Below are 25,794 nucleotides of genomic sequence, written 5' to 3' on the forward strand. Positions count from 1 at the left end.
AGGTCACTTATCATAATATTATGCAATGTTCTGAGTGATTTCCATATATATATATATATATATATATGATATCCCCTTCTAATTGTTTCTCTCATCTTTCTTCGTCCAAACATACTCTATGTTAGGTTCATGATTGTTTTGAGCAATCCTTCTTATAATCATACAAATTAGCTTGAATAATAGGAATCAGAAGGGTCTATCCCTTGAAATTGAAATTGAAATTGAAATAATAATAATAATAATAATAAAGATAATTTGATCACTTGAGATCGAGGATTTAACCTCCAAATGCTTTGGACAATTTTATATCATTTTTCTCTATGAATTGACCACACAACATTTATAATATTAAATGTAAAAGAGTTACATTTCTATGGAGATATTATTGAATGCATAGTTGACAATCATTCATGGAGGTCGCCTCTTTTATTATTGTTCATTTATTTTTTTTCAATTTGAAAGTAAAACTATAATTTTTTAACACGTAAAGTTATATTACATGTCCATCGACAATTGATTATTATGTGGTTACCCCCTCTCTAAGGAGAGGTTGCCTCACCTTACATGGAGGCAACCCTCCGCCTAGTTACTTTAAACTTTTATAAGAGATTATTGTCCTTCTATGAGTTGAAGGGAAGCCACCCCCCACTCAGTTACCCTTCATATGGTGAGCAATGACTATTTTTAAAATTTTATTTTTATTTTTTATCTTACTAATTTTGAGATAAAATTGTCGTTTTCTTACCGACAGAAGCGTTAGTTTCGTATGTCAATTGGTTATGGGTTTAGAGTGAATTCACATAAGGACAGAGCTAGCATTTAAAATTTGAAGGGCAAAATTAAAGAAGTAAAAATTTGTTTAATTTTCTCAATTTAGTAAGTAACGTGTGATAAGTATCTTTGATTTGAGGAGGCAAAATTAAAGGAGTAAAAAGTAGTTTAATTTTCTCAATTTAGTAAGTACCGTGTGTTAAGTATCTTTGCTAGAAAAGAAAGGAAAATAAAGATACACGTGAGACCAACGATAGGGCAGGGCCAGCTCCTTTGTATGGCGGTGTGTCGTGCGATTGCGTGAGCGTGAGATGTGATACGGTTCACAAATCAGATTCTGAGTCTCACCCAGAGATATTTCATATTTTATTAGTCGGTTGCCTTTGGAAAGAAAATTAAAATTTCGTTGGAAGAAGGTCCAACGGTGCCGTTTGTTAATGGGAGAATTGCAGGGCCCCCTGTAGGTCCAAACTGACCAATCGTTTTACCCTACTATTTTTGTAGAACTCATAATAAGGGCAAAAGGCATAATAAAATCAATTCAAAGGCTCTGCTTGTGAATTCAATCTGGCAATGGCTGCGTTAAGCTCAGCGGTGGGAAGCAGCGTCCCTCAAATCGGTCCGTGGTGGAGTTCTAAACAGAGCAAAAGGCGGGTTAATAATTCGGTCCTCTCTCTGCCTCGTCGTTCCCCTATTCCCACCTCTTTGACCCGACTCCATAGCAACCATCTCTCTATATTTCCTCATACCAGGACCAGGTGCAGGTAGTATTATATTTCCTTTTTATTGAAATTCCTTTTCCGCTTTATCGAATTCTAGTTCATTATTAGGGTTTATCTGCTTCACTCTTCTGTTCCTTTTCAATATTGTACTTCTCAATTATACAAATTGGTTTGGTAGCCATCACAGGCGCATTGAATTCCGCAGAATTACTTCTTAGCATGTTGTGTCCGTCGGAGTATATACGTAATCCGAACCCAAGTGTTTTATTCAAACGGTTCTTAAGTAATAGTTGATACATCTCAACTAATTCCGTCTCTTACAGAGCCCAAAACCTTGTAATTTGGTTCGTTGGAAGTCCTATTTTGCCTTTTTAATCTGCCTTCAGTGTGTCATATGCTTGCCTGCTTGTATTTTCAGTATGACAACTTCTTCACTGCCACTTATATTACTGGGTGGAAATGATAATCATTTTCAATTGTTTTTTCCCGTGTTCTTGCGAGCATAAGGTACCCGCACGAGCTTGGTAATGGCAATTCAGGGTTTCACAGAAAGAACAATAATGCTTGCAAACGGTATGCTTCCATGCTTCGTGAACCAGGGAGTGAAGCACCTTTTTCTGCACAGAGTCCCTGCTTTTCTTGTTCTCTCAACCGCAGATTAACGCGTCCCACTCTCAGAAGATCCATACCAAGGGCCTTTCTTGATAAATCTACTTTTCATATATCCAAGCGTGGTATTGGCAATACTTCTGTAAGTACTTCACATTACATCCTATATCCTCTTCTCAACTTTGGGCAGTCAAGTGTTTTCTTCCCCCCCCCCCCCCCCCCCCCCCCTCCCCCCCAACAAATCTGAGCCGTTGTTTTTGAACTTCCACATGTTTGCATTTGGGATGCATGCATTACAATTTGAAAGACCTCTTCTAGAAACAGAAAGTCTTTCATTGTATTTTAAGAATGTATGGTTGGAATGGCACCTCCTCCCTTCTAAGAAACAGAGCGTAGGATGAGGTTGTGGGTTCAGGATCCATTCAGTGCATATGTAACCTACCAATAACAGAAAAAGCTTATATAAGACGATTTGTTTTTGAACCCCAATTTTCCTTCCCCCTGCTTTCAAGACAATGTTCGTCTAACTTGTTGTGCTCTTTATTTTTTCAGGCGAAGCATGACCATGTTCCACGAGCAACTGTTGGTCCAGATGAGCCACATGCAGCTAATACAGCCTGGCCAGATGTTCTTGAGAAACAAGATTTAGATATATCTTATCCTGAAATAGAACAAGCAGAATTAGAGGGGTTCTTAAGTTCTGAACTTCCGTCTCACCCAAAGTTGTATCGAGGACAACTGAAAAATGGACTGCGTTATATTATTTTGCCAAATAAAGTACCGCCAAGTAGGTATGGTTCATCTGCACCCAAATGGCTTACACTTTTAGGGTTACATGTAAAGATAGGGTAGGATAGGATCATACATGAAAATTACAAGCCAAAAGTTTGATATGCATCTAATTTGACTTGGTCAAAACTTAAAAAAAAAAAAAAAAAAAAAAAAAAAAAAAAAAAAAAAACCACATCACTTGCAAAACATCTTGGATTTGTACATCAATTTCTCAACATTTATGCAAATACTGATTGGTTGTCATTTTTTATACCCTTTCCACAAATTTCGTGTGTTTCACAGTAATTTTGTCGTAAGATACATTTGTCAGTGGAAGTTTGAAGGTCATTTCCAAGACATGTTCATCACTCCCAACATTTTTTTTTTCCTGATTTGGTAACTTTCCTTTAATGGAATTGGTCGACTCCAAGTATGATTGTCTAAAGCGAGCACAAGATGAGGAGTGATCTCTACTGTAATGTTAGAAGTTCATATAATTCTACGTCAGTGTTTAGTATGTGATGTTGATAGGAACTAATCCTAACATTGGAGTTTTGCCATTTTCCTTTCGTGATTCACTATGTGATTAGCACTTGGTTCTAAATTAATGTAGAACTAGTAAATGAAATGTTTCAAGTACCATGGTTGTATAGTGACTAGTCTTCTTCTTTGCTTCCTACTTCTCCACACCAACAACATTAAGTATACACTGAAGCAAAACTTTCTATTTTGTTTTTTAATCAAAATGACAATAGTAGCTATACAATGGGGGTAGCCTACCTACTGCAAAACTCTCCCCTCCCGCAGTTTGAAGTCTTGATTTGTTCCTTACTACTTGAATATAAAGATTTTTTGTGAAGGAATCAATAAAAGATGTTACTGAAGTAAATGGTATGTGGAGGAATAAATGTGAAGTGTCTTGTTAGAAGTGCAAAATATGTATGCAATGATCTATCATACGTTAAACACGTACATTTAATGCCTTTAGCTTTAATAGTATGATAAATGGTAAAAGAAGAGAAAAAGGCTGTAGAAGTTTGCTAATAGACAAATATAACTTTTGTTTTTTAAGTACAATGATCAAGGAATATGTTTGCCTCTTCAATTATGTTCAAATTTCACCTGGAAAATGGTTATGGCGCTATGTTAATGAGAGAGAGGTTTGGTGGAGAGTTGTGATGGACTCTAAATTTGGCAGTTCGTGAGATGGGTGGTGTACCAATGAGCTTATTGGGGCATAAGGGGTGGGGTTATGGAAGAATATTAGGAGGGGTTGGAGGAAGTTTTCAAGTCATACTAGATTTGAGGTAGGGGATGGTTCTAAGGTTAGATTATGGCATGATCTATGGTGTGGGAACATGGCCCTACTTTCCAGATTTATATGGTATTGCTTGTGCGAAGGATGCTTCTATAGTAGCTTACTTGGAGCTTTCTAGTGGCTCCAATAAGTGGAACGTAAGCTTTGCTAGACCAGCCCAGTTGGGAGGTGGATGTCTTTGTCTCGTTCAAATTGTGTTCAGTTAGAGAGAGATGTATAGTACCTTCTTTTACGTTTACTTAAATAAAAAAAATAAAAATAAAAGTTAGAGAGAGACAGGAAGGTGAAGACAAGCTTTGGTGGGCCCCCTCCAAAAAATGGTTGTTCGATGTTAGATCTTTCTACAGTGTCCTAGTATGTAATGATGGCCTTCTTTTCCCTTAGAAGAGTATTTGGCTAACTTAAGTACCTTTAAGGGTGACTTTCTTTGCTTGGATGACGGCCTTAGGAAATATCCTTACCATGAACAATTTTAGGAAGCAACATGTCATTGTGATTGAGAGGTGTTGTATGTGTAACAAGAATAGGAAGTCTGTGGACCATCTTCTCTATTGTGATGTTGCTTTGGGTTATATCCAGCAGTGTAGTTGACTTGTTTGTTTGTTAGTGGACTATTGGTGGCACTAGGAGTGCTGCTATGTAGAAGATGGTGCCTTCTTTCTCTTGTGGTATCTCTCTTGGCTTGGGTTCTTGTTAATGTTCCTAACTTTGTCTCTACAAATTTGATTGATTTGATTAGCTTTTTACATTGTAGCAACTTATAGGGTTGAGTCCATATTGTATACTCTTATAGCTTATAGGGTTTAACCCTTTTTTTTTCTCAATAAGATCTGAATTATTCATTAAAAAAGAAAAGTTTTGAGGACCACGAGAGGACGTTGAAGAAGCTTGAGTCTTTCTTCTTCTATACTCTTTATCTTTAGACAATTGCTTTTGTTATCCTTTGGTGCTTTGTTATTATGATTTTCTTCTTTTTTATCCTCATAGCTAGCTAGGTGTTTTCTCTTGTATACTTTTTATGTACCTGGGTGTGCCTTACGTTTTTAATGATATTTCGATTACTTATAAAAAAAAATTATGTGAAGAGCATTATGCAAGGATTTGCATATGTTTATGCTTTATATTGACCGTCATTCTTCCTAACAAAAAATAACATGCAAATGAATCTCTCTCTCCCTCTTGCTCTCTTATGTAGAAAATTTTGGTTTTATAGGTTTGAAGCACACATGGAAGTTCATGTTGGATCAATTGATGAGGAAGATGATGAGCAGGGAATTGCCCATATGATTGAACATGTTGCTTTCCTTGGAAGTAAGAAACGCGAGAAACTTCTTGGGACAGGAGCCCGATCTAATGCTTACACTGATTTCCACCATACAGTGTTCCACATTCATTCACCAATTAGCACAAAGGTATATTGTTTTAGTTCTCTTTGTTTACATCTTTTGTACAAAATGTTTATAGACTTTGAATACTGATTTAATGCACTGTTTTTTATTTGTCTGCATACCAGCTTAAGTTATGCTTTACTTGTACATTTCCTTCTATACCAGGTATATTAAACTTAATAATCATTAAAACAAATGCATAATAAGTATTTTTGGGTAACATATTATCTGTATGCCTGTGCTTGAATGTCCTTGGAACACAAATCTGTGAGGTCAGGTTAGTAACAAGCAGAATTTTGTGTGTACTTCTTGAGGATAACCAACTTGTTTCTCATGTTGCTGTCTTCATATGAACAATTTAAGGTTTTGCCCTTTCAAGTTACAATCTGTCTTATTCTTTTACTGACTGTTGTTTGTTGGTTCATGACAGGACTCTGATGGAGATCTGCTTCCATCTGTACTGGATGCGCTGAATGAGGTAAAAGTAATTGGGTTCTGCCATACGTTTAAAATTACTTCCTTGATGTAGAAAAGCAATTCATTGGTAAGCTGAGTGTGATATTAGCTAGGGCATGATTTTTTTCCTTTCTTAAATATTGCTCCCTTCCCATTACGAAAATCATTTCTTAGCTTAAGTAGCAGTGTCTTATGTAATGAGTGTCATAACCCTCTGCCTGATCAACGGTATCTCATACATGCATAAAGATAGCGTTCCACCCAAAATTTCTTGCTTCTCGAGTTGAAAAGGAACGGCGTGCTATACTTTCGGAATTACAAATGATGAATACAATAGAGTATCGTGTTGATTGCCAGGTATGGACCAAGGATATTTTTGTGCTTAGCTGGTTGATATTCTCACACTGGTGGCCAATTTCATAATTTTCATTCCTTTTTATTTTGGACACAGTTGTTACAACATCTGCATTCTGAAAATAAGCTGAGCAAAAGGTTTCCAATTGGATTAGAAGAGCAGATTAAGAAGTGGGATGCAGATAAAATAAGAAAATTTCATGAGCGTTGGTATTTCCCTGCAAATGCAACCTTATACATAGTGGGGGATATTGATAACATCTCAAAGACTGTACACCAGATCGAAGTATGCCACAAATTTAGTGATATATCATTTGTAAAATTCGACTCTTGATTGGGAATTTTTCCAATTTACTTTTGAATTTTGACTATAATTAGTTCTTCCATGCAGGCTGTCTTTGGGCAGACTGGCATAGAAAATGAGGCAGTTTCTGCATCTAGTCCTAGCGCGTTTGGTGCAATGGCTAGTTTTCTTGTTCCTAAGCTCTCAGCTGGGTTTGCTGGAAGTTTATCAAATGAAAAATCATCTAATTCTTTAGATCAATCTAAAATCTTAAAGAAAGAGAGGCATGCAGTTCGTCCCCCAGTGAAGCATAATTGGTCACTCCCTGGAAGCAGCACAGATGTGAAGCTTCCACAGATATTCCAGCATGAGCTGCTTCAAAACTTTTCAGTTAATATGTTCTGCAAGGTATGAATGGCGTTTTTTTTTCTTTCTTTCTTTCTTTTTATTGTTTTTCACACTTTATTAATATCGGGCTTATTTTAAGACGTCCTTATCTTGTTTCTATAGTTCCTTGTGGTTTGGTCACTACTTTGTATCTTAAAACTTTCCACTTAAACAATACCTTAATGTTAAGGGTAAAATTGAAGAGTTATTGAGGGAATATGAAGAAAAATGTTAGTGGGATGCTTTATTTAGAAGTAGTAGATGCTTCATATTCCAATGTTGATGGTGGATAATGTTAAATTGTCAATTGTCCCAAAAGCTTAAGTAAATAGAGAATAGTAAATTTAATCATTTAATTATTATTCTAACACTTTCTCTTACGTGTGAGTCCAAACTCTCTCTCAATAAGTGAAATATTTTAACTTAAATGGGAGATATAATGTGGACTTAGGGTTCAAACTCATAACCTTTATTTTGATATCATGTTAAATCACTAGTTATTGTAAAAGTTTAAGTTGGTAGGAAATGTTGCATTTTTTTACCTATCAAAAGGAAATGTTGCATTTAATAATTTAATTAATATTCTAATAGATAAATGGAGTATTGGTTCCTAAGAAGCACCGATACTGATATAAAACACGTGATATTTACAGATACGACAATACAATAATTCTTGAAAAACTAGAATAAGATATAATTGGGACATTAAATGGATTGATATGCATTTGTTTGTATATATTATATTACCTTTTGATTTAGGAGATAAATAACAAATTCCCAAAAGTTTAAGAAAGATATCTACACTAGTATTCAAGAAATAATAGATAGGAAAAAAAGCACATATTTAGAATGTAAAGTAACTATTATCCATATTTAGCTTTTTAAGATATATTAAAAGTATACTATTCATAAATAGCCCTAAAATAACACCAATCTATTTGCTATTAGATCCTTCAAATATTCAAAATAAAACATTTAGACCCTTTTCTAATTCAACTCTAAAGCATTTAAAACAACATTCAAAACTCTTTTTTTTTTTTTTGAGAATCTTATTTTGACCCTAATGTGTCCTAATTATATCCAAGTTATATTTATGAAGTATCGTACCGTGTCCAACTTTAAAATTTTAGTTTTTAATTTATAACCACATATCCAATTGTGGTTGAGCTCTGTTTGTGTTTGATACGTCCTGGGCCACATTTTTGTTTGATACGTTTTGAAGTATCTATACTTCCTAGTTTGGTTCCTTAATTTCTTTGTAAATAGGGCACGAATGGAAGAATAAACCTTCTATTTGTCTGCATGCGCAAGCCACTCTCCTTTGGAGTCGGCCTCTAGTTCCAATTTGGGTAAAAAAGGTAAAGGTAGTAGAGAATTAAGAAGGTTATCTTGCTCCATCAGTTATGATTCGTTCGGGAGTAGTGCTAGCTGTGGTAGAGTCAAAGGGAGGGCAATGTGTGGTTATTTATGAAGCCTAAGTTGTTATCATTGAATTTGAGGGGATTAAAAGACACACACTTGAGATTCATGAATTTGATTAGACAGTGGAAGGCAACTACTATTTGTCTGCAAGAATCTAAATTGAGTTTATTTTCAACAGTGTTGTGCATAGTCTGTGGGGTTGTCAACATGTGGAATGGTGTTATTCAACTGCGTTTTTAGCTCCTTTTGTGTTTAGCTTTTATGATTTTCTTGTTTTTTCTCCTTGTAGCTAGGTGTTTCTCTTGTATACTTCTTGTATATCCGGGTTATGCCTTTCACTTTTAATGATATTTTGATTACTTAGAAAAAAAGAGGGGGCCTCCGGTGGAATCTTGCTTTTGTGGGATAGGAAGGTTGCGGAGAAGATTGAATAGTGTGTGAGGGGAGTTTACTGTTGCTTGCTCGTTTAGAAATGTTGAAGATGGATTCTCTTGGGTTTTTTTGCGGGTTTTTATGGGCCTAATTCCGATTGTGGTAGAAGTTATTTATGGGAGGAATTGGCTGGCTTGTTTAATTGGTGGAATTTCTTCAACGTCGCTCGATTTCCCAACGAAAGATTGGGTAAAGCTCTCCCTTGTCCTGCTATGGTGGAGTTTTCTAATTTTATCTTTGATCAGGGTCTCATGGATCTCCCCTTTGTAGGTGGGTCTTTTTTTTGGTCAAACAATCTCGATCCCCCTTCTTGGTCAAGAATTGATAAGGTTTTTTTTTTTTTTGTCTATATGGGTTGGGAAGCCAAGTATCTTGATTTATCATAAAGAAGGTTGCCTAGACTTTGCTTAGAACATTTCCCCATACTTCTAGATTGTGGTGGTATTCAGGGCGGCAAAAGATATTTCAAGTTTGAGAATATATGGTTGAAGGCGGAAAGCTTTGTGGACAGGGTGAGGCAATGGTGGACCTTTTATCATTTTCAAGGTTCCTGAGCTTCATTTTGACTCGTAAACTTAAGGCACTCAAAGTTAATATAAGAATTTGGAATGAGCAGGTGTTTGGTATTGTGGAGACCCATAAAAGGATTCTCTTGGATGAATTACATGTTCTTGATGGTTTGGAGGAAAAGAGAGCTATACATGACGAAAAGAAATTGAGGAAAGTAAAAGTTATTAGTGATTTGGAGAGGGCTACCTTATTGGAGGAGATGTGTTGGATGAGAAGTTGAGGGCTTAATGGTTAAAAGAGGGTGACAAATTCACAGAGTTTTTCCATTGATTGGCCAACTCGAATAGGAGAAACAACTCCATTGAGTCGTTGTTGGTTAATGGCTCAGTTTCTTCTGTTCAAGCTGTAATCATGGATCACATTGTGAACTTCTATGATAGATTGTTTACTGAATAGTTTTTTTGGCAGCCCAAGCTGGATGGCCTTTCTTTTGAATCCATTGTGAGGAGGCCTCTTGGTTTGAGAGACCGTTTGAGGAGAGTGAGGTCCTTGAGGTGGTGAAATGTATGAATAGTAAAAATGCGCTATTTTACTATGACATTCTTCCAAGTTTGTTGGGATCTAATCAAAGAAGTTATTATGGGAGTTTCCATGATTTTCATGCTAGAGGTAAGTTTGAAAAAAGCCTTAAATGTCATTTCCATTGCTCTCATTTCGAAAAAATTTGAGGCTGTTGATGTTAAGGACTTTCGTCCTATCAATCTTGTGGGTGGAGTTGACAAGATTATTGCAAAGTCCTAGCCATCAGGTTGAGTAGGGTTGTGGAGAAGATTGTTTAGAAGCCCCCAAAATGCGTTTGTTAGAGGTAGGCAAATCCTTGACTCCGCGCTTGTAGCAAATCTTTGAAGTTGTATCTGGTTTGAAAATTAATCTGACTAAATTAGAATTGGTTCCTGTGGGCAATTTTAATAATGTTGATAGTTTGACCAATAATCTAGGATGCATGGTTTCTTTTTTGCATTTGAAGTATTTTGGTCTTCCGTTGAGAGCCTCTTTTAAGGCCAAAACTATTTGGGATAGTGTTATTGAGCAGATAGAGCATCGTTTTTTTTTTTGATAAGTAAGAACACAGCATCGTTTGGCTGGATGAGAGAGGTTTTACTTGTCTAAGGGTGATAGGATTACCTTGATCAAAAGTACCTTATCCAATTTGACTACGTATTTCATGTCTCTTTTTCCCTTTCGAGTTGGTGTTGCCAACCGTATAGAGAAGTTACAACAAGACCTCTTATGGGGTGGGCTAGTTGAAAAATTCAAATTTCACTTCGTAAGTTGATCCAAGGTTTGTTCCCCTGTGTCCAAGGGAGGATTAGGGGTTCGGAATTTGCTACTGTTCAATCGTGCTCTTTTGGGAAAGTGACTTTGATGCTAGATGCATGAGAGAGAGGCTTCATGGATAGTTGTAGTGGATTCTGCATATGGTAGCTTGTGGGGTGGATGGTGTTCTAATGAGATTCATGGGTTGTATGTGGTGGGCTTTGGAAAAACATCAGGAATGATTGGGGGGAGTTTTTAAGTCGTATCAGATTTGAGGTGGGAGATGGCACTAAGATTAGATTTTGGCTTGACTTATGATGTGGGGATCAAGCTTTAAAGGAAGGTTTTTTAGATTTTTATAGTATTGCTCATGTTAATGATGCTTCTGTAGCAGATCATTTGGCACTTTCTAGTGGTTCCATTCAGTGGAACGTTTGCTTTTTGAGCCCGGCTCATGATTGAGAGGTTGATGTCTTTCCTTTGTTTGTAAGTTTATTTTACTCATTTAGAAATTTCTCAGATCTATTCCTGTGTTTTTACTTTTTAGCAAATACACAATGAAACAATCAAATTCAATTCACCAATACATGAATCGTGTAATTCTGGCATCAACCATGAATTTCAATCAAATTATTTAAAATTGAAATATCAAAAACAAAATATATATATATATAGCAAACGCATATATAGAGGGAATAAGAAATTGGAAACTTATCTATACGTCTTTGAATTGAAGACATATATTTACGGCAATTCTGTTTTCAGAGTGTGATTAACTTCTTGATACCTTAAAAACTCAAAATAGATCAAATTATGTAGATGGGTTTCGAAAAAATGCGACTTGAACAACAACTACATGCGGAAGATTCCTGAAAAAATTGAAATTGGCAGTCAAGAAATGACAAACGATTTACCTCAAGACCGTGATTGCCCAGTTTTACTGTTGGAATTTGGACTTCGTTGCTTTCTGCCATCTTTCATATGTATGTTTCTCTTCTCGAGATTTTCTTTGGGTCTCAGCAATTTTCATTGACAATCCTTTTTTCATATATATATATATAAGAGAGAGAGAGAGAGAGATCTACCCCTTTTGTTTTGAGAGTTCCAACGGACATGGAACTCTAAAATGAGGAGTTACATTATACCCTTGGAATCAGACTCCGAAAGCCTGTAGGATTTATTTCGAGAACCGAAGAACTTCTAGAGTTCCAAACGCTGTGTGTTTCGCAGGAAAATATCTTCTGGATAAAAACAAATTATGGGTTTGAAAAGAATAATTTTCCTAATCAAATTGGCACCAACCACCACTGAAATATACATCCCAAATGAAGAATAGAAAAAACCCAAAAAGATTTATACACGAGAAAAAGGGGAACCTTTAGAAACCGGTTAGATGAGAGCCAAACACGGTGATCTTCATCTCTCTCTTTTTGATTGCTTTGCTTTGTTCTGCATTTGATTTAGATAGAAACAACACTTTTAGTCGCCAAAATATCTGATTGCTTTGCTTTCCTTAGATTTCTGTTCGAGTGAGATAGAAACAATGGTTAATTGTAAATTAATGACATAAACGCAAGTTCTATTTTTAAGATGAACCAAACCACATGCTATAGACATTGGCTCTTGGGAGAAACAGAGAGAGGCATGGAGGCCATTGAAGCGAAAAGAGGTTTACGCTACCAGTGCCAAAAGTGACCTTTGCGCTAACGGTGCTTAAACATTTATTTGAAACGTTGCTTTGAAAAGATAACTAAACGCACAACGTTACACCAAGTTTAACTAACTTAAACGCACGTTTAATAATAAGGAGGGACACTTGTCAACAGAATTAAGCTCCACTTGTCGCAATTTTGGCCTCTCATCTTACAGATTCAGCTTTTATGTATATATTAGATAATGCAATCCGTGGCTACCATCTATAAGCATATAGTGGTCTTCAGGTTTTTATGATTCATCTTTTATGTTTGTAGCCTTCAGCAAGTGGATTTGATGACCATGTTTCTCTTTTTGTTTCTTTTTGGGGGGCTCTTCTGTTAAATTTCCTGCAGATTCCAGTGAACAAGGTTGGAACATATGGTGACTTGCGAAATGTTTTGATGAAGAGAATATTTCTTTCTGCCTTGCATTTCCGGATTAATACAAGATACAAGGTGGGTTGGACTATTATGAATCAGTTGATTGCAAATTCAGGACATTGTTATTCAGTCCAAGTTGTAATGAGTTTGCAACTGATCATTCTTCTATTAGAAGTATGATTTTCACCGTGTTGCCTTCCTATTTGTTTGAGTGGGTTTTGCTTTATCTTCTTCAGCTTATCCAAGTAAAGATTGTTTCTTGTGTCTGAGTATATGATGCAACTCATCATAGGGAAAGCTTCACGTAGATAATAAAGTTATAAAGAACTAGGGCAGTTTACTTTTTGATAGCCGTGAGCTCAATCCCTTATGGGTGTGAGCTATATTTGCCTCTCAATGATATATAACCAGTTAGTAGAGTTGCAATCATTCACTGGGAACTTGCAATCAAGCTTATAATCATTATATGTCTGTGCTCTTATCCAACAACCCTGTTGTGTACTTTAGAAAGACTGTGTATCCGTCTAAAAGTGTAACTAACTTATGTAAATTTTCAGAGTTCAAATCCACCATTCACTTCAGTTGAATTGGATCATAGCGATTCCGGTAGGGAAGGATGCACTGTCACTACTCTTACAGTAACTGCAGAGCCAAAGAATTGGCAAAGTGCAATTAAAGTTGCTGTCCAAGAGGTTCGTACTTTTGATGTTCCCTCTCTACTTTTTCATGCATTAATTTTAGTGTTGTTTGCTATATTATATTCTCCACTATTATCTTTGGCTGTCATCGTTAAACCTGATCATGGACTGGCAGCACATGCAGCTGGACAGGCTTGGCTTGCATTTGGTATACCTTAGATAAAAATTTAAGGCCCATTGGACCAGCTAGCTCAATTCAAAGGCCCAATTTTTTTTCAAGACGGGACTGGTCTTAATTGGAAATTTCATTGCAGGCTTGGGTTGGAAAATTATGTTTATTTTTTTCGGAAATTATATCATTGAAGATGATTCAACCAAATAATATATAACTTTCCCAACCCTTAAACCTAATGCTTTACCCTCTTGCCATGGCTGGGGCCAAGACATATTGCCAGGAGTTTGAGATTGCCAACAACGGCGTCAAGCACTTGAAGGTCCTAAATCATTCAATCATGAATACCAACCAGCCACTCGTTAGAATGTGCATCACAGATGTGCTTGGTGTCGCATGATTGTACTGGTCTCAAATTCATTAGACGAAGCGTTGCTCTCAGATCCAAGAGGAGGCTCAATGTGTTTTCTAGGAAAAAAAATAAGTTTGTTCTTGGGCCAAAGTAGGGGCAGGCCTGGCTAGCATTTTTCTTCTAGGGCCGAGTATAGTCTCAAAAACAAGGCCAGGTAGCAGGGTTCTGCACGTTGAATATAGACAAGGCTGAAGCCTAGCCCTAATCTGGCTCCCATCCAATGATAAGTTCTTGTCATCATGATGCTGTGATTGAACCTATTTATCTTTTTTCCCTTTATTTGCTAAATATGTCGCACCAATGAATATATTATCTAATACAATTAGACAGCATCAGTGACCACTTTAATTTAATGTCCATTTTGCACTATAGTCAGCAATGCATACCTTTTCTAGTTGAATGAATTTTGTATTTGCATTGATGCCACTGAGTTCCTAAAATGATGGTCTAACATTTCTGCATCATTTTTAGTATCTAATAAATTTTAATTTCTGCAGGTTCGAAGGCTAAAAGAGTTTGGTGTCACCAAGGGTGAATTAACACGCTATATGGATGCACTGTTAAAAGATAGTGAACACCTAGCAGCTATGATAGATAATGTGTCATCCGTGGATAATTTGGATTTTATTATGGAGAGTGATGCACTAGGACATACAGTGATGGATCAGAGACAAGGACATGAGAGCTTGGTTGCTGTTGCTGGAACAGTTACTCTTGAAGAGGTAATTTCGTTGAATGATGATCCTACTCATTAGTAGTTGTTGCACCGATACATGTTTTAGTCCTTAGTTTTGGTTTGCGTTCATGATCCTTGAAGTTTAAATGTGGTTAATTTGGTCCTTAAATTTCTAATTTACTGAGGGTGCATTTGAAATTGCGATTTCGTAGGCAATAAGTGTGATTTTAAACCAAATTGCAGAAAATGAATCGTTTGGGAATTGAGTTTTTAAAAAATTGCGATTTGAGAAAACTGATTTTTCAAATCGCAGGCAATAGGGTGTTTTTTTGAAAACGCAAAATTTTAAAAGCTAGCCCACGATTTTAAATGTTAAACTGTGATTTTGCCAAATGTTAAACTGTGATTTTGCTAAATGCTTAACTGAATTTTTAAAAATCACTTTTTCAAATCACATATTTTAAAATCGCTATTCTTAAATCGCAAACCCAAACAGACCCTGACATGTAGTCCTTCCGTTTAAATATGTTAACTTCATACAAATTGACCATTAAAACCGATCTGTATTTGCCTAAATAAAAAAACAAAAAGAAAAGGCCATTACTCTACTCTTCCACCCCACCACCACTCCCATTGCCGAAAACCCAAAAATAATGCAAACATAAGTGTACATTGAGCTTTACACTTTTCTGTAATGCTTAATTTCTCAAAACATAAGTGTACCGAATCAGGAAGAGCTGGCCAATATTCTCAATTGTAGTTTATCCTCTACCACTGAAATATTTGGAACTCCCACTAGGTGCTTCTGTCAAGTCAAATGCTAATTAGGTGAAGAGAGTGAATACCAGGATTAGGCCCAACTAGGCAGAGGATGAGTGAGGCGGAGATGAGGCCGAGGACGGCTAGGAGAGAGAAGGACAGCATTAGTGTGATGATGGAGAGGCAATTCACATGGTTAAGGGTGGTTGTAGTGCCACGTTGCCATCTTTTTAAAATTTCTTTCCAATTTTATGTTTTTCTTAGAAATTTTTTACTAAAATAAGATGGTTTGTCATTTAATGGAGCAATTCATTTGAAACTTTATGGATCAAATTTTAATTTCACAGACCAAATTGATACCAAACCTAAACTTTTTTTTTTTTTTTTTTTGATAAGTTACCAAACCTAAACTTAGAGGGACCAAAATATATTTTAGTCGAATATATATCACTAATTGTTTGAGGTGAGGTTTGGCATCCCGTATTTTGGTGCTATGTTCTTTGACATATAAATTCCTACTGTCCATCTTTGGGCAATTTAGAAGAGAGAAAAGGTTCATTATATGTTTTGTTACCTCAATCCTATATTAAGCTCTGCTTTTGGTCTTAGCTTATCAATATGTATGTTTGTTAGGTAAACACCAACCAATTCTTGTACCTTAGACTCGTGATTGTGCTGGTGTTTACAACACTTACAAATTTACTTGGTACCAAATGCCTTGATTACCCTGAAAAATGTCAAGATTTTTTTTATTGGAAATATTGGGAGAATAAGCCAGTGGCAAGCTTATTGTTAATGGATATCTTGTGAAGGTAGTACTGATGCATTTGATCTGGTACTCTTTGAGATCAACATGTTAGTCTTTGGAGCTATAATTGAATTCTCTTTCATTACCTGTTTTGTTTTCTGTTTTTTCTTTTTTAAATTTTTTCCTTTTAATTTTTTCTCCATTGTCATCTTGCATTTTGTTTTTTCAATTCCAAGATAAATCATTCTGTGATGCAGGTCAATGCCATTGGTGCCGGAGTATTAGAGTATATTGCTGATTTTGGAAAAGCCACTGCACCTCTTCCTGCAGCGATTCTTGCATGTGTTCCAAAGAAAGTGCATGTTGATGGGATAGGTGAAACTGAGTTTAAGATATCCCCAACTGAGATTACAGATGCTATGAAAGCTGGATTACAGGAACCCATCGAGGCTGAACCTGAGGTTTCCTTTATTATCAACCTTGCTTCCTTTTGAATTTAAAGTCTAGGAGTTGTTTGGTGGAAGTTATCTTTTGAAGTAGATTGTATTGCTGATTTATTTTTTTTCGCTTACTTGAGCAGCTTGAGGTGCCAAAAGAATTGATATCTTCGTCACAGTTACAGGAGTTAAGGCTGCAATGCAAACCATCCTTTATTCCTTTAAGTGCAGAAACAAATGTTACAAAAGTGCATGACAAGGAAACAGGGATCACTCAATCCCGTCTTTCAAATGGAATTCCCATAAATTACAAGGTATATTTTGGAGATGTTTGTATTCAGTTGCTAATGGAGCATTTACAGAGAAATTGATTTCCAGTGTCTCAATTTTCTTGATATGATTGGATCTGGGGTACTGGTGCACATGTATGTGGTTAGAGATGTTTCTAGAAGAATGGAACCTTGGTTTTAGATATGGTTTTTCTTGTAAGATGTTTTGTATTTCTCGTGTTAGTATAAATTTTAATTTTTCCCTCATGAAATGCCGGAAGATTGATAAATAGGGAGTGCCTTAGTTAGGTAGTTTTGCAAGCTATTCCATCTCCCTCCCTCTCATGTTGTTTACCATCTATACCTTTTGTTCATATACAGATTTCAAATACTGAAGCTCAGGGAGGTGTTATGAGGCTTATAGTTGGTGGGGGACGAGCAGCTGAAAGCTCTGAGTCAAAAGGAGCTGTTGTTGTGGGTGTTCGAACTCTTAGTGAGGGAGGTCGTGTTGGCAACTTTTCAAGAGAGCAGGTATTAAAGCTTATTTATTTCCCTTGTTCAATCAAATGAAAATAATCGTTAATTCTGTGCTCCCAGATGGTCAGACCCATTAAGTTAAACCCATACCCTGCTCTTAAAAGGAAGAGATACCACTAGGCTATAAGGCCATTGGTAGGGATGTAAGCTAAATGATATTTCTCCCAAAATTGTTAGATAATGTTTCGCACTTATGGATTTTTCATTAAAAAGGTTATGGGAGGATTTCGTTATTCTGGTTGTTCTTTTTTTCTTTTAGTAAATTCTGTCATTAATCATTGGCAGGGCCTAGATTTTTCTTGGTTTGATCATATTTTTGAGTCATCAATAATTTCTAAATCAACTTTGTATAATGTGAATGATAGCTAGAAAAATAAGGAGCAACACATATCTGTTATTATAAATACACCTGCTGTTCCCTCTCCCTGCTGGTGTAATTGAATTGGACCATGGAAATGAGTGATTTATCGTTTGTTTATTTATTTGATGAGACCCTCATTTATCTGCTCTTACACCAAGTACGGTGCTGATTCTACTTGTATTTCATCAGGATAGGACCACCTCCGCCTGTTATGCTGATTGTTTCATATGTTTAATGTGCTTGAACAGGTAGAACTTTTCTGTGTGAATCATCTGATAAATTGCTCTTTGGAGTCTACAGAGGAGTTTATTTCTATGGAGTTCCGTTTTACATTAAGAGATAATGGGATGCGTGCAGCTTTCCAGTTACTTCATATGGTACTGGAGGTAAGCCCATTGTCAACTGTACTTGTGGTTTTAGTTAATAATGTTTTGTTGGTTTTGGGCTTCACTTTTTTCTCGAGAGGAAGACGAATGAGAACTCTCCCCAATCCCCTTAAACTCATGCAAATGTCAATCATTGTAGTATTTGATCACTATCCCACTTCTGTGGGAATTTAAGGGTCAAATCCTATGACCAACATGTATTTGAGGAGATTGAGATAGGTAATTTGGATTTGAGTTCTTCTGTTGCTTGGCCAGAAAACAAACAAAGGTTACTGCAAAATGAAACGAGTTTTATTGATTATGAATTTATATTCATTATCATTTTAATCTACAAGATTTATTCTTCAAGTTGAAGTGAACCAAAAGGAACAAAGAAGCGCAGGATTTTACTAATGTATCCTGAAATTACATTTTGTATTTTCGTTTTATTTTGTCAAAACAAGACAAGTTTACATTAAAACAATTACCATTAATAGTTGAGAGGCAATGGTTTCTCTGACCTCAAGGATTTTGTATAAATTACATAACTCCAGGTGTAGTGATGGGTGGGGACTGCAATTGCCCCTTGAGGATTCCTCCCTCTTCCGTTGCTCTTGTAAGGGTTGTCAATGTGTTTATTCAGTTGAATGGCTAATGGTGGTTTTTGTGGGTGTGCAGCATAGTGTCTGGCTTGATGATGCATTTGATAGAGCAAGACAGTTATACTTGTCATATTACCGGTCCATTCCAAAAAGCTTGGAGCGCTCAACTGCTCACAAACTCATGTTAGCTATGCTGGATGGAGATGAGCGTTTTGTTGAGCCTACACCAAAGTCGCTACAAAATTTGACATTGCAATCCGTGAAAAATGCAGTGATGAATCAGTTTGTTGGCAGAAACATGGAGGTGCATAGTTACCTACCACTAGATCTTTTTTTATGAACGTCAGTGGCGGACAAACTGCATATGAACACTGCATTTCTTATCCTGTAAAGGTTGCATGTGTTCATTGTACAGGTCAGTATTGTTGGGGACTTCTCGGAGGAAGAGATTGAGTCTTGTATTCTTGATTACCTTGGCACAGTTAGAGCTACAAGAGATTCTGAGAGGGAACATGAATCCAGCCCAATCTTCTTTGGACCATCTCCATCTGATTTGCAGTTTCAACAAGTGAGAAATAAAGCTAGTTTACTTGATTACTTGCATTTGTTGATGCTTTGGACATTGTGATGCAACCAGAGTACTGTTTGGTTGTGTTGCCTAGTTCTCCCCCTCCCCCTTTTTGTTTTGTCACTTTTCTTGATTACTTGCATTTGTTGATGCTTTGGATATTGTGATGCAAACAGAGTACTGTTTGGTTGTGTTGCCTAGTTCCCCCCCCTCCCCCTTTTTGTTTTGTCACTTTTCTTTAACAGCAGGTGGCTGTAATTTGTACCTCTATTATTTTGTTAACAGGTATTCTTGAAGGACACCGATGAAAGAGCATGTGCATATATTGCAGGCCCGGCACCCAACCGCTGGGGTCTTACAGTTGATGGCAAAGACCTGCTAAAGTCGATTAGTAATATTTCAATGATTGAGGGTGAGTTCTTGCCTAATATCTAGAACTTGGGACAATGGCGGAAACAGGGGGGCCATGGCCCCCCAAGGCCCACCCCCCCCCCCCAAAAAAAAAAAAAAAAAAAAAAAACAATGGCTGGCCCCCCAAAAATTCCAAAAAAAAATCTACCCCTTAGCCCCCCAAAAATACATGGTCTTTTTAAGCCCAAACCCGAGCTAGCCCTTCAAAAATAAAATAAAATCTATATGATGATTGGGTCCCCCAAAAAAATTATCTAAAAAAAAACTTCTCACAACATAATTCTTGAAATAAGAACGTATATGGTTTTTTTAAGCCAAAACCCAAATGCTCCTTGGCCTTGCCACAATTCTTCCTTCCCTCTTTTGCAGTTCCACTATTCCCTTTCATTTCACTTTTCTCTCTTCACGCCCTCATTTTCTTCCTTTCCTTTCTTTCCTTTCTTTGTAAGCAAAGAATGCAAAAACCTAGAAGCTACATATTACAAAGGATTAAAGCCTGGAGGAGACTCGGTATTCGATAAATTGTTATTCTTCTTCTTCTCCTACATATTACAAAGGATTAAAGCCTGGAAGAGACTCGGTATTCAATAAATTCTCCTCCTCCTCCTCCTCTTCTCCTTATCTAATCTCATTGTATTGTGTTACTGTGCCCGGATTAAAGATAGAAATAACTACTTTAGCTGTTAGCTTGTGGCTATTAGGCCTCCACACAGATTACGCCCACATTGACAGACCACACAACTTGCTAAATTGTTAGGCTGCCTAAGTGCTTTACTGTTTTGGATTACGCATGTGATTAACTAAAAGCATACGCCAAATCCTGGTCATGATGTTGATATTGTTTTTTCTGTGAACAACATGATTTTATTTTATTTTATTTTTTTTTATAAGCACATGTTGATTGTTGATACAATGGTATTGTTGTTTTTCCTTTTCTTTTTCTGGTTATTGTTCAATTTTTTATCCTACAATGTTAAAACCCTATTTTCCCCACAATTTGAAAGCTATGGGATTAACATTTGAATAAGGACCAATTACCATGGCTGATGGCCAACTTCTTCATTTGGCTTGTTGCTCATGGCAGACCTGCTAGCAACTAGATTCAACAAGACTTTTTAATGAAAAAAGATGAAGGCCTTCCTTCTTTTTTCAAGTAGTAAGGTGTGCGTTGTGTGGTGAAATGGAGGAGAGCTTGGACCATTTGTGTATTGGTCCCATCGCCGATTAATAGATTTGCTTCAGAGAGACACATAGAGTGGAGATCTGTGATCCATATGTAGTAAATATCTCAAGTGAACTCTGCAAGGGTGAACATGAGGCATGAATAGAGGCACCAGAGTCAAGGATCCAGGAGGGCCAGAATGGTCTATTTTATTTGCTAAATCACGAGTTTAAGGGGTCGGATGGGTCAAGTACGGCCTCTAAAAACAGTTGGAAGAGAAGAAAAATGGAGGAAGAAGAACAGCAAAATACTCTTATTTTCCTTGATGATCACTCGACACTGTTACATCGTTTATATAGAAAATTGATACAATCTACCATAGAAATATGATTGCCCTGAGGACTAGTTCCACCTCCTGAATGACCCCCTCAACCTCTTGTAGGACAATCGTGAAGTCTCCAACAAGTTTCTAACATCTTGAGCCTCGTGTATGGAGAGTTAGATTCTCACTATAGGACCCCCCCCCCCCCCCCCCCCCCCCGGGCGTTTTGTGAGTTTTTGAGGTCTGACTCATTTATGACATCTTGAGTTCAGACATCCAACCAAATAGCAATACACAATCAGGTTAAGTAATGTATCAAGTATAAATGACAAAAACAAGAAAATCATATCATAGAAGTAGACATGAAGCAATGAGAAATATACTGGTCCTTTTTTTTTTTTTACCTCACTGAACGACTTGCCGTTTTGAGGCTTTGTTGCTGTCGTTAGCAGCTCCTCCAAATGACATGTCGTTGTCTTTCACTGAACAACATGTTGTTTTGCCTTAATACTATAAGACATGTCATTTTGCTACTACTATACAACTTGCAGCTTAGCCTCCCCAGACGAAAATGACTTGACGTTTTTACCTTGTATAACACTGTCGTGGTCAGTCGTCGGAAAATGCTAGATGTATGACAAAAACACCCAGAACATGCCGCCTGACACTCTAGCATCCAGAAAACAAAAAACACAAAGACACCTAAGGGACACCACTTTCGGTTGCCTTGTTCTCCGGCAAGAGGACAGGAACACAAATCACCGTGCCTTATCCACCTCCGAAGTAACATATAAGACGCTCAGGAGACCCCGAGCACAACTCTTGTAGCGTCTATCACCATGGCATCAATATTTAGATGATGCAAGATTCTTCGATTGAGTTTATGGTCTCCTACCACCACCGACAAGTCATAGACTCTTATCTCCGATTCTAACGCTTTGATTACCAAGTTGGAAGAGAAGAAAAATGGAGAAAGAAGAACGACAAAATACCCTTATTTTCGTTGATGATCCCTCAACACTGAGCATTTCAAAGTGATGTGCACCTCCATAGAAAGATGCACGCCCATCTAAAGGCTAGAAAAATCACGAGAAACAAAGGACTCAGAGGTAGAACATCGGGAGCCAGAAGCAGCAAGCATAGTAGCTTAGATGTCTCGTATTTCTCAAAAAAGCGATTTGATTGGTGGGATCTACAGCTCCCAGCAATGGGAAAAGTCATTCCGCATTAGTCCGGTTTTTTCATAGCTTTATTTAATTAATCAATTAAAAGTGCGGCGAATAGATCCATCGAATTCATTTTGTTTTGGCCAAACAAAACAATGAATCGGTTATTTGTTTAGTTGTTTGACAGAAAAAAAATTCTGATATCCAAGTAAGTTTGTATTTTTTTGCTTAACTTGTGCATAGACTTCTGTCAACTTACAGGAAGAATAAGGCTTTGTTTGGCAAACCACCCTCTCCTTCCCCCAAAAAAGTCGACTTCAAAACATTCTATTTTTTAAATCACATCAATCACTTTTTTAACTTCAACAACTTTTTTAACTTTTTATATCACATCAATTACTTTTTAACAACATTTTTCACTTTTCCTTACAAAACATTCAAAACTTATTTCTACTTTATATCACATCAATCACTTTTTATTACTATGCAAAAAAAAAAAAAAAATTGCCAAAGGATTTACCAAACACACCCTAAGTTGTATCAATTGCCCCCCCAAAGAGAAAAATCCTGCCTTTGCCACTGACTAGGGATGAATGTGCTTTATATCCAGAACTAGCTCTTCATGTGTCATTGCTGAGAAATGCCTTATGCAGGTGCACAGTCAACATCTGAAGAACTGCACATGGAGGGGAAGGATCTGCAAAGAAAACTTCGTGGTCATCCACTTTTCTTTGGCATCACTATGGGGCTGCTGGCTGAGATCATAAATTCTAGGTAGTTCTTCCTGCACAACCATATATTTCCACTAAATTTCTGTTTATGTCTCCAAATAACATTGAAGTAAAATATAGTTGAGATATTAATTTTGCTATGGATTACTTATTGTCATAAATTCATATCAAATGTGATTATATTGCTTTCCCAACATTAGATATGATGATCGGAGATGTTTCTCAAGCACCTTCTGATATTCAGGACTTTTCTAGTTACCATTACTGCAAGTGTGAAGCTTTCCATGTGCTTTGTACAGGCTTTTTACTACGGTCAGGGATTCTCTTGGGCTGACGTATGATGTATCATTCGAATTGAACCTGTTTGATAGGCTTAAACTTGGATGGTATGTAATATCAGTTACATCAACTCCAGGCAAGGTGCGGGTTCAATTTCAATTGATTTGTAGAAAATACTCTCCTGTCATTTCAACCTTTTTATTAGTTTGGGTCTGCTGAATATCCAGGTTCATAAAGCTGTTGAGGCATGCAAGAACGTTCTCAGAGGTTTGCATGGCAACAAGATTACCCAGAGGGAGTTGGATAGGGTTTGTTACTGCTAGATTTCTTCATTTTGCTTCTTATGACAGCTTTCTTATTAATTAATAAACTTAAATTTAGCAAACATCATAATGCCAGCTAAATTTCCCATTCTTCCTAAGATTGGCTTAGTGTTCAATGTTTGTCCACTTCCAACTACCCCCCCACCCCACCCCACCCACACCATCATGTGACCTAGAGTTTGTTTTTAAAATAATAAATATATTACTGCTTATAGTTTATCCACTCCTTGCATCTTTTGCATTTGCAGGCGAAACGGACCCTTCTCATGAGACATGAAGCTGAAATTAAGTCAAATGCCTATTGGCTTGGATTGTTAGCCCACTTGCAAGCTTCTTCTGTTCCAAGGAAGGTAAAGTAGAAATATCTGAAAGTTCAATCTCCCATCCTTGAGAAAAAATAAATAAATGATTGATATCAAGTGGATATTTTGCTGTTGAAAGCAAAAAAAGATTAAAGGTTCCATTTTTGGCAATGGCATTTCAACTATTCCTTCAAATTTCTTCCAGTCAATGGTGTGTTAATATATGCCTTTTCTGATGATCTTGGCTCAGGACATATCATGCATTAAGGATCTCACATCACTATATGAAGCTGCCAGCATCGAGGACATATACCTTGCCTATGATCAGTTGAAAGTAGATGAGAATTCTTTATATTCATGCATTGGAGTTGCTGGGGCTCAGGCTGGTGACGAAATTACAGGTGAGGATGAATCAGATGAAGGCCTTCCTGGAGTTATTCCTGTGGGACGTGGTTTATCTACGATGACGCGGCCTACAACATGACCTCCCTGGATCACGCTTTCTGCTGTCTTGCAGTGAATATATATTAACCTGGAAGGTATGTTATTGGTAGCATGTAATTCTGTGTAAAATGTGTATCAATAACTAACTCTTTATGTGTGTGTATGATTTGGCTTTTGCTTCACAAGCTTGGGTTTTTTCCTAGCATATGTGCGCACACACACACTAGAAGATTTTACGGGATTATGATATTCATATAACGAGGAAGGAAGAAAGATGGTTTTTTTTTTTTTTGGGCGGTTTTGCAAGCGTGTGAATTTATGTTCCAGACATACTTGTAGGAAACGGTGCATTACAACTATAACATAGGCTGTAATATTAACAGTACTTTTACAAGGAACTGCTTGCAAATTTTGTAGGCCAGCAGACTGGATACTCTGATTTATTCCGATTACCGAAACCTGATTATCCACTAGCTTCTCGCCCCAACGATATCTTGTGACCTGAAGCAGAAGACAAGAAGATGACTATGATGAGCAGTACGGATTCCTTGTTTAAAAGTAGCGTTGTGAAGGAGCTATGGGGTGCTATGTTTGCTTCCTTACATTGAGATGCTCTGAGAAAGGTCTCAGAAACAAAATAAGATGATCATAGAAAGCAGTGCGTAAACTGTTGGCAGCATCCTTACCTGAATCGAATAAGAACAGCGTTACAGCTAAAATTGCAGCGTTGAGTAACTACCCTGAGTGCTGCAGTCTAGTCCTTCACCACATTTTTTGAAATATATTTACCTTTAGTTTATAGTTTATATATAGACAGTTTTTGTATGCTATAGCCTGCCTGCACCATATATTTGAATGATTTGTTTTCTACCCTTGCATGTGTATAAGCTATTATGTACCGGAGCCTTGATTATTAGTTTTGATTGCTTGTATACGTGTTATACAAAGAATATCAATGTTGCATCCCACCTTTTGAGTGTAGCTGTGGACTGTGGGTAACGGGGCAAACACATTTTTGTATGTCAGATTTACTTGCCAAAAAAAAAGCATTTGTCGGATGGGCATGGTTGGAAGCTCACATGGCTTGATGTGAAGACCTTATTTCCATCGACTGGGGACCTCGGACATTCAAACAGTCCAGAGTAATAACCTATTCATCAAGCGGCTTGATGGTTCCGTGCCTGATTGGTTATAATTCATCAAGCGGCTTGATGGTTACGTGCTTAATTGGTTCCCATCCTATTCAATTTTTTTCTTTTGTACTTTTATTCTTTTTTATAATTGTCAGAGGAAAA

General features: G+C 37.0%; 1 protein-coding gene across 1 annotated transcript; it reads left to right on the forward strand.

The window, feature by feature from the left end:
- The first annotated feature begins 1,077 nt into the window (after positions 1 to 1,077).
- On the forward strand, positions 1,078 to 25,480 carry LOC133871911 (stromal processing peptidase, chloroplastic). The gene is made up of 24 exons (XM_062309373.1): positions 1,078 to 1,535; positions 2,001 to 2,244; positions 2,655 to 2,893; positions 5,405 to 5,603; positions 6,010 to 6,057; positions 6,285 to 6,392; positions 6,487 to 6,675; positions 6,781 to 7,080; positions 12,789 to 12,890; positions 13,373 to 13,507; positions 14,535 to 14,759; positions 16,478 to 16,681; positions 16,801 to 16,971; positions 17,308 to 17,457; positions 18,073 to 18,210; positions 18,868 to 19,095; positions 19,207 to 19,359; positions 19,645 to 19,771; positions 23,074 to 23,194; positions 23,451 to 23,571; positions 23,658 to 23,738; positions 24,002 to 24,103; positions 24,306 to 24,594; positions 24,917 to 25,480. Exons 1-23 carry the CDS (start codon positions 1,345 to 1,347, stop codon positions 24,537 to 24,539), a joined length of 3,810 nt encoding a protein of 1,269 aa, XP_062165357.1. The 5' UTR covers positions 1,078 to 1,344; the 3' UTR covers positions 24,540 to 24,594; positions 24,917 to 25,480.
- Positions 25,481 to 25,794: the final 314 nt, after the last annotated feature.

This window comes from Alnus glutinosa, chromosome 6 (assembly GCF_958979055.1).
Source record: "Alnus glutinosa chromosome 6, dhAlnGlut1.1, whole genome shotgun sequence".
Lineage (NCBI taxonomy): Eukaryota > Viridiplantae > Streptophyta > Magnoliopsida > Fagales > Betulaceae > Alnus > Alnus glutinosa.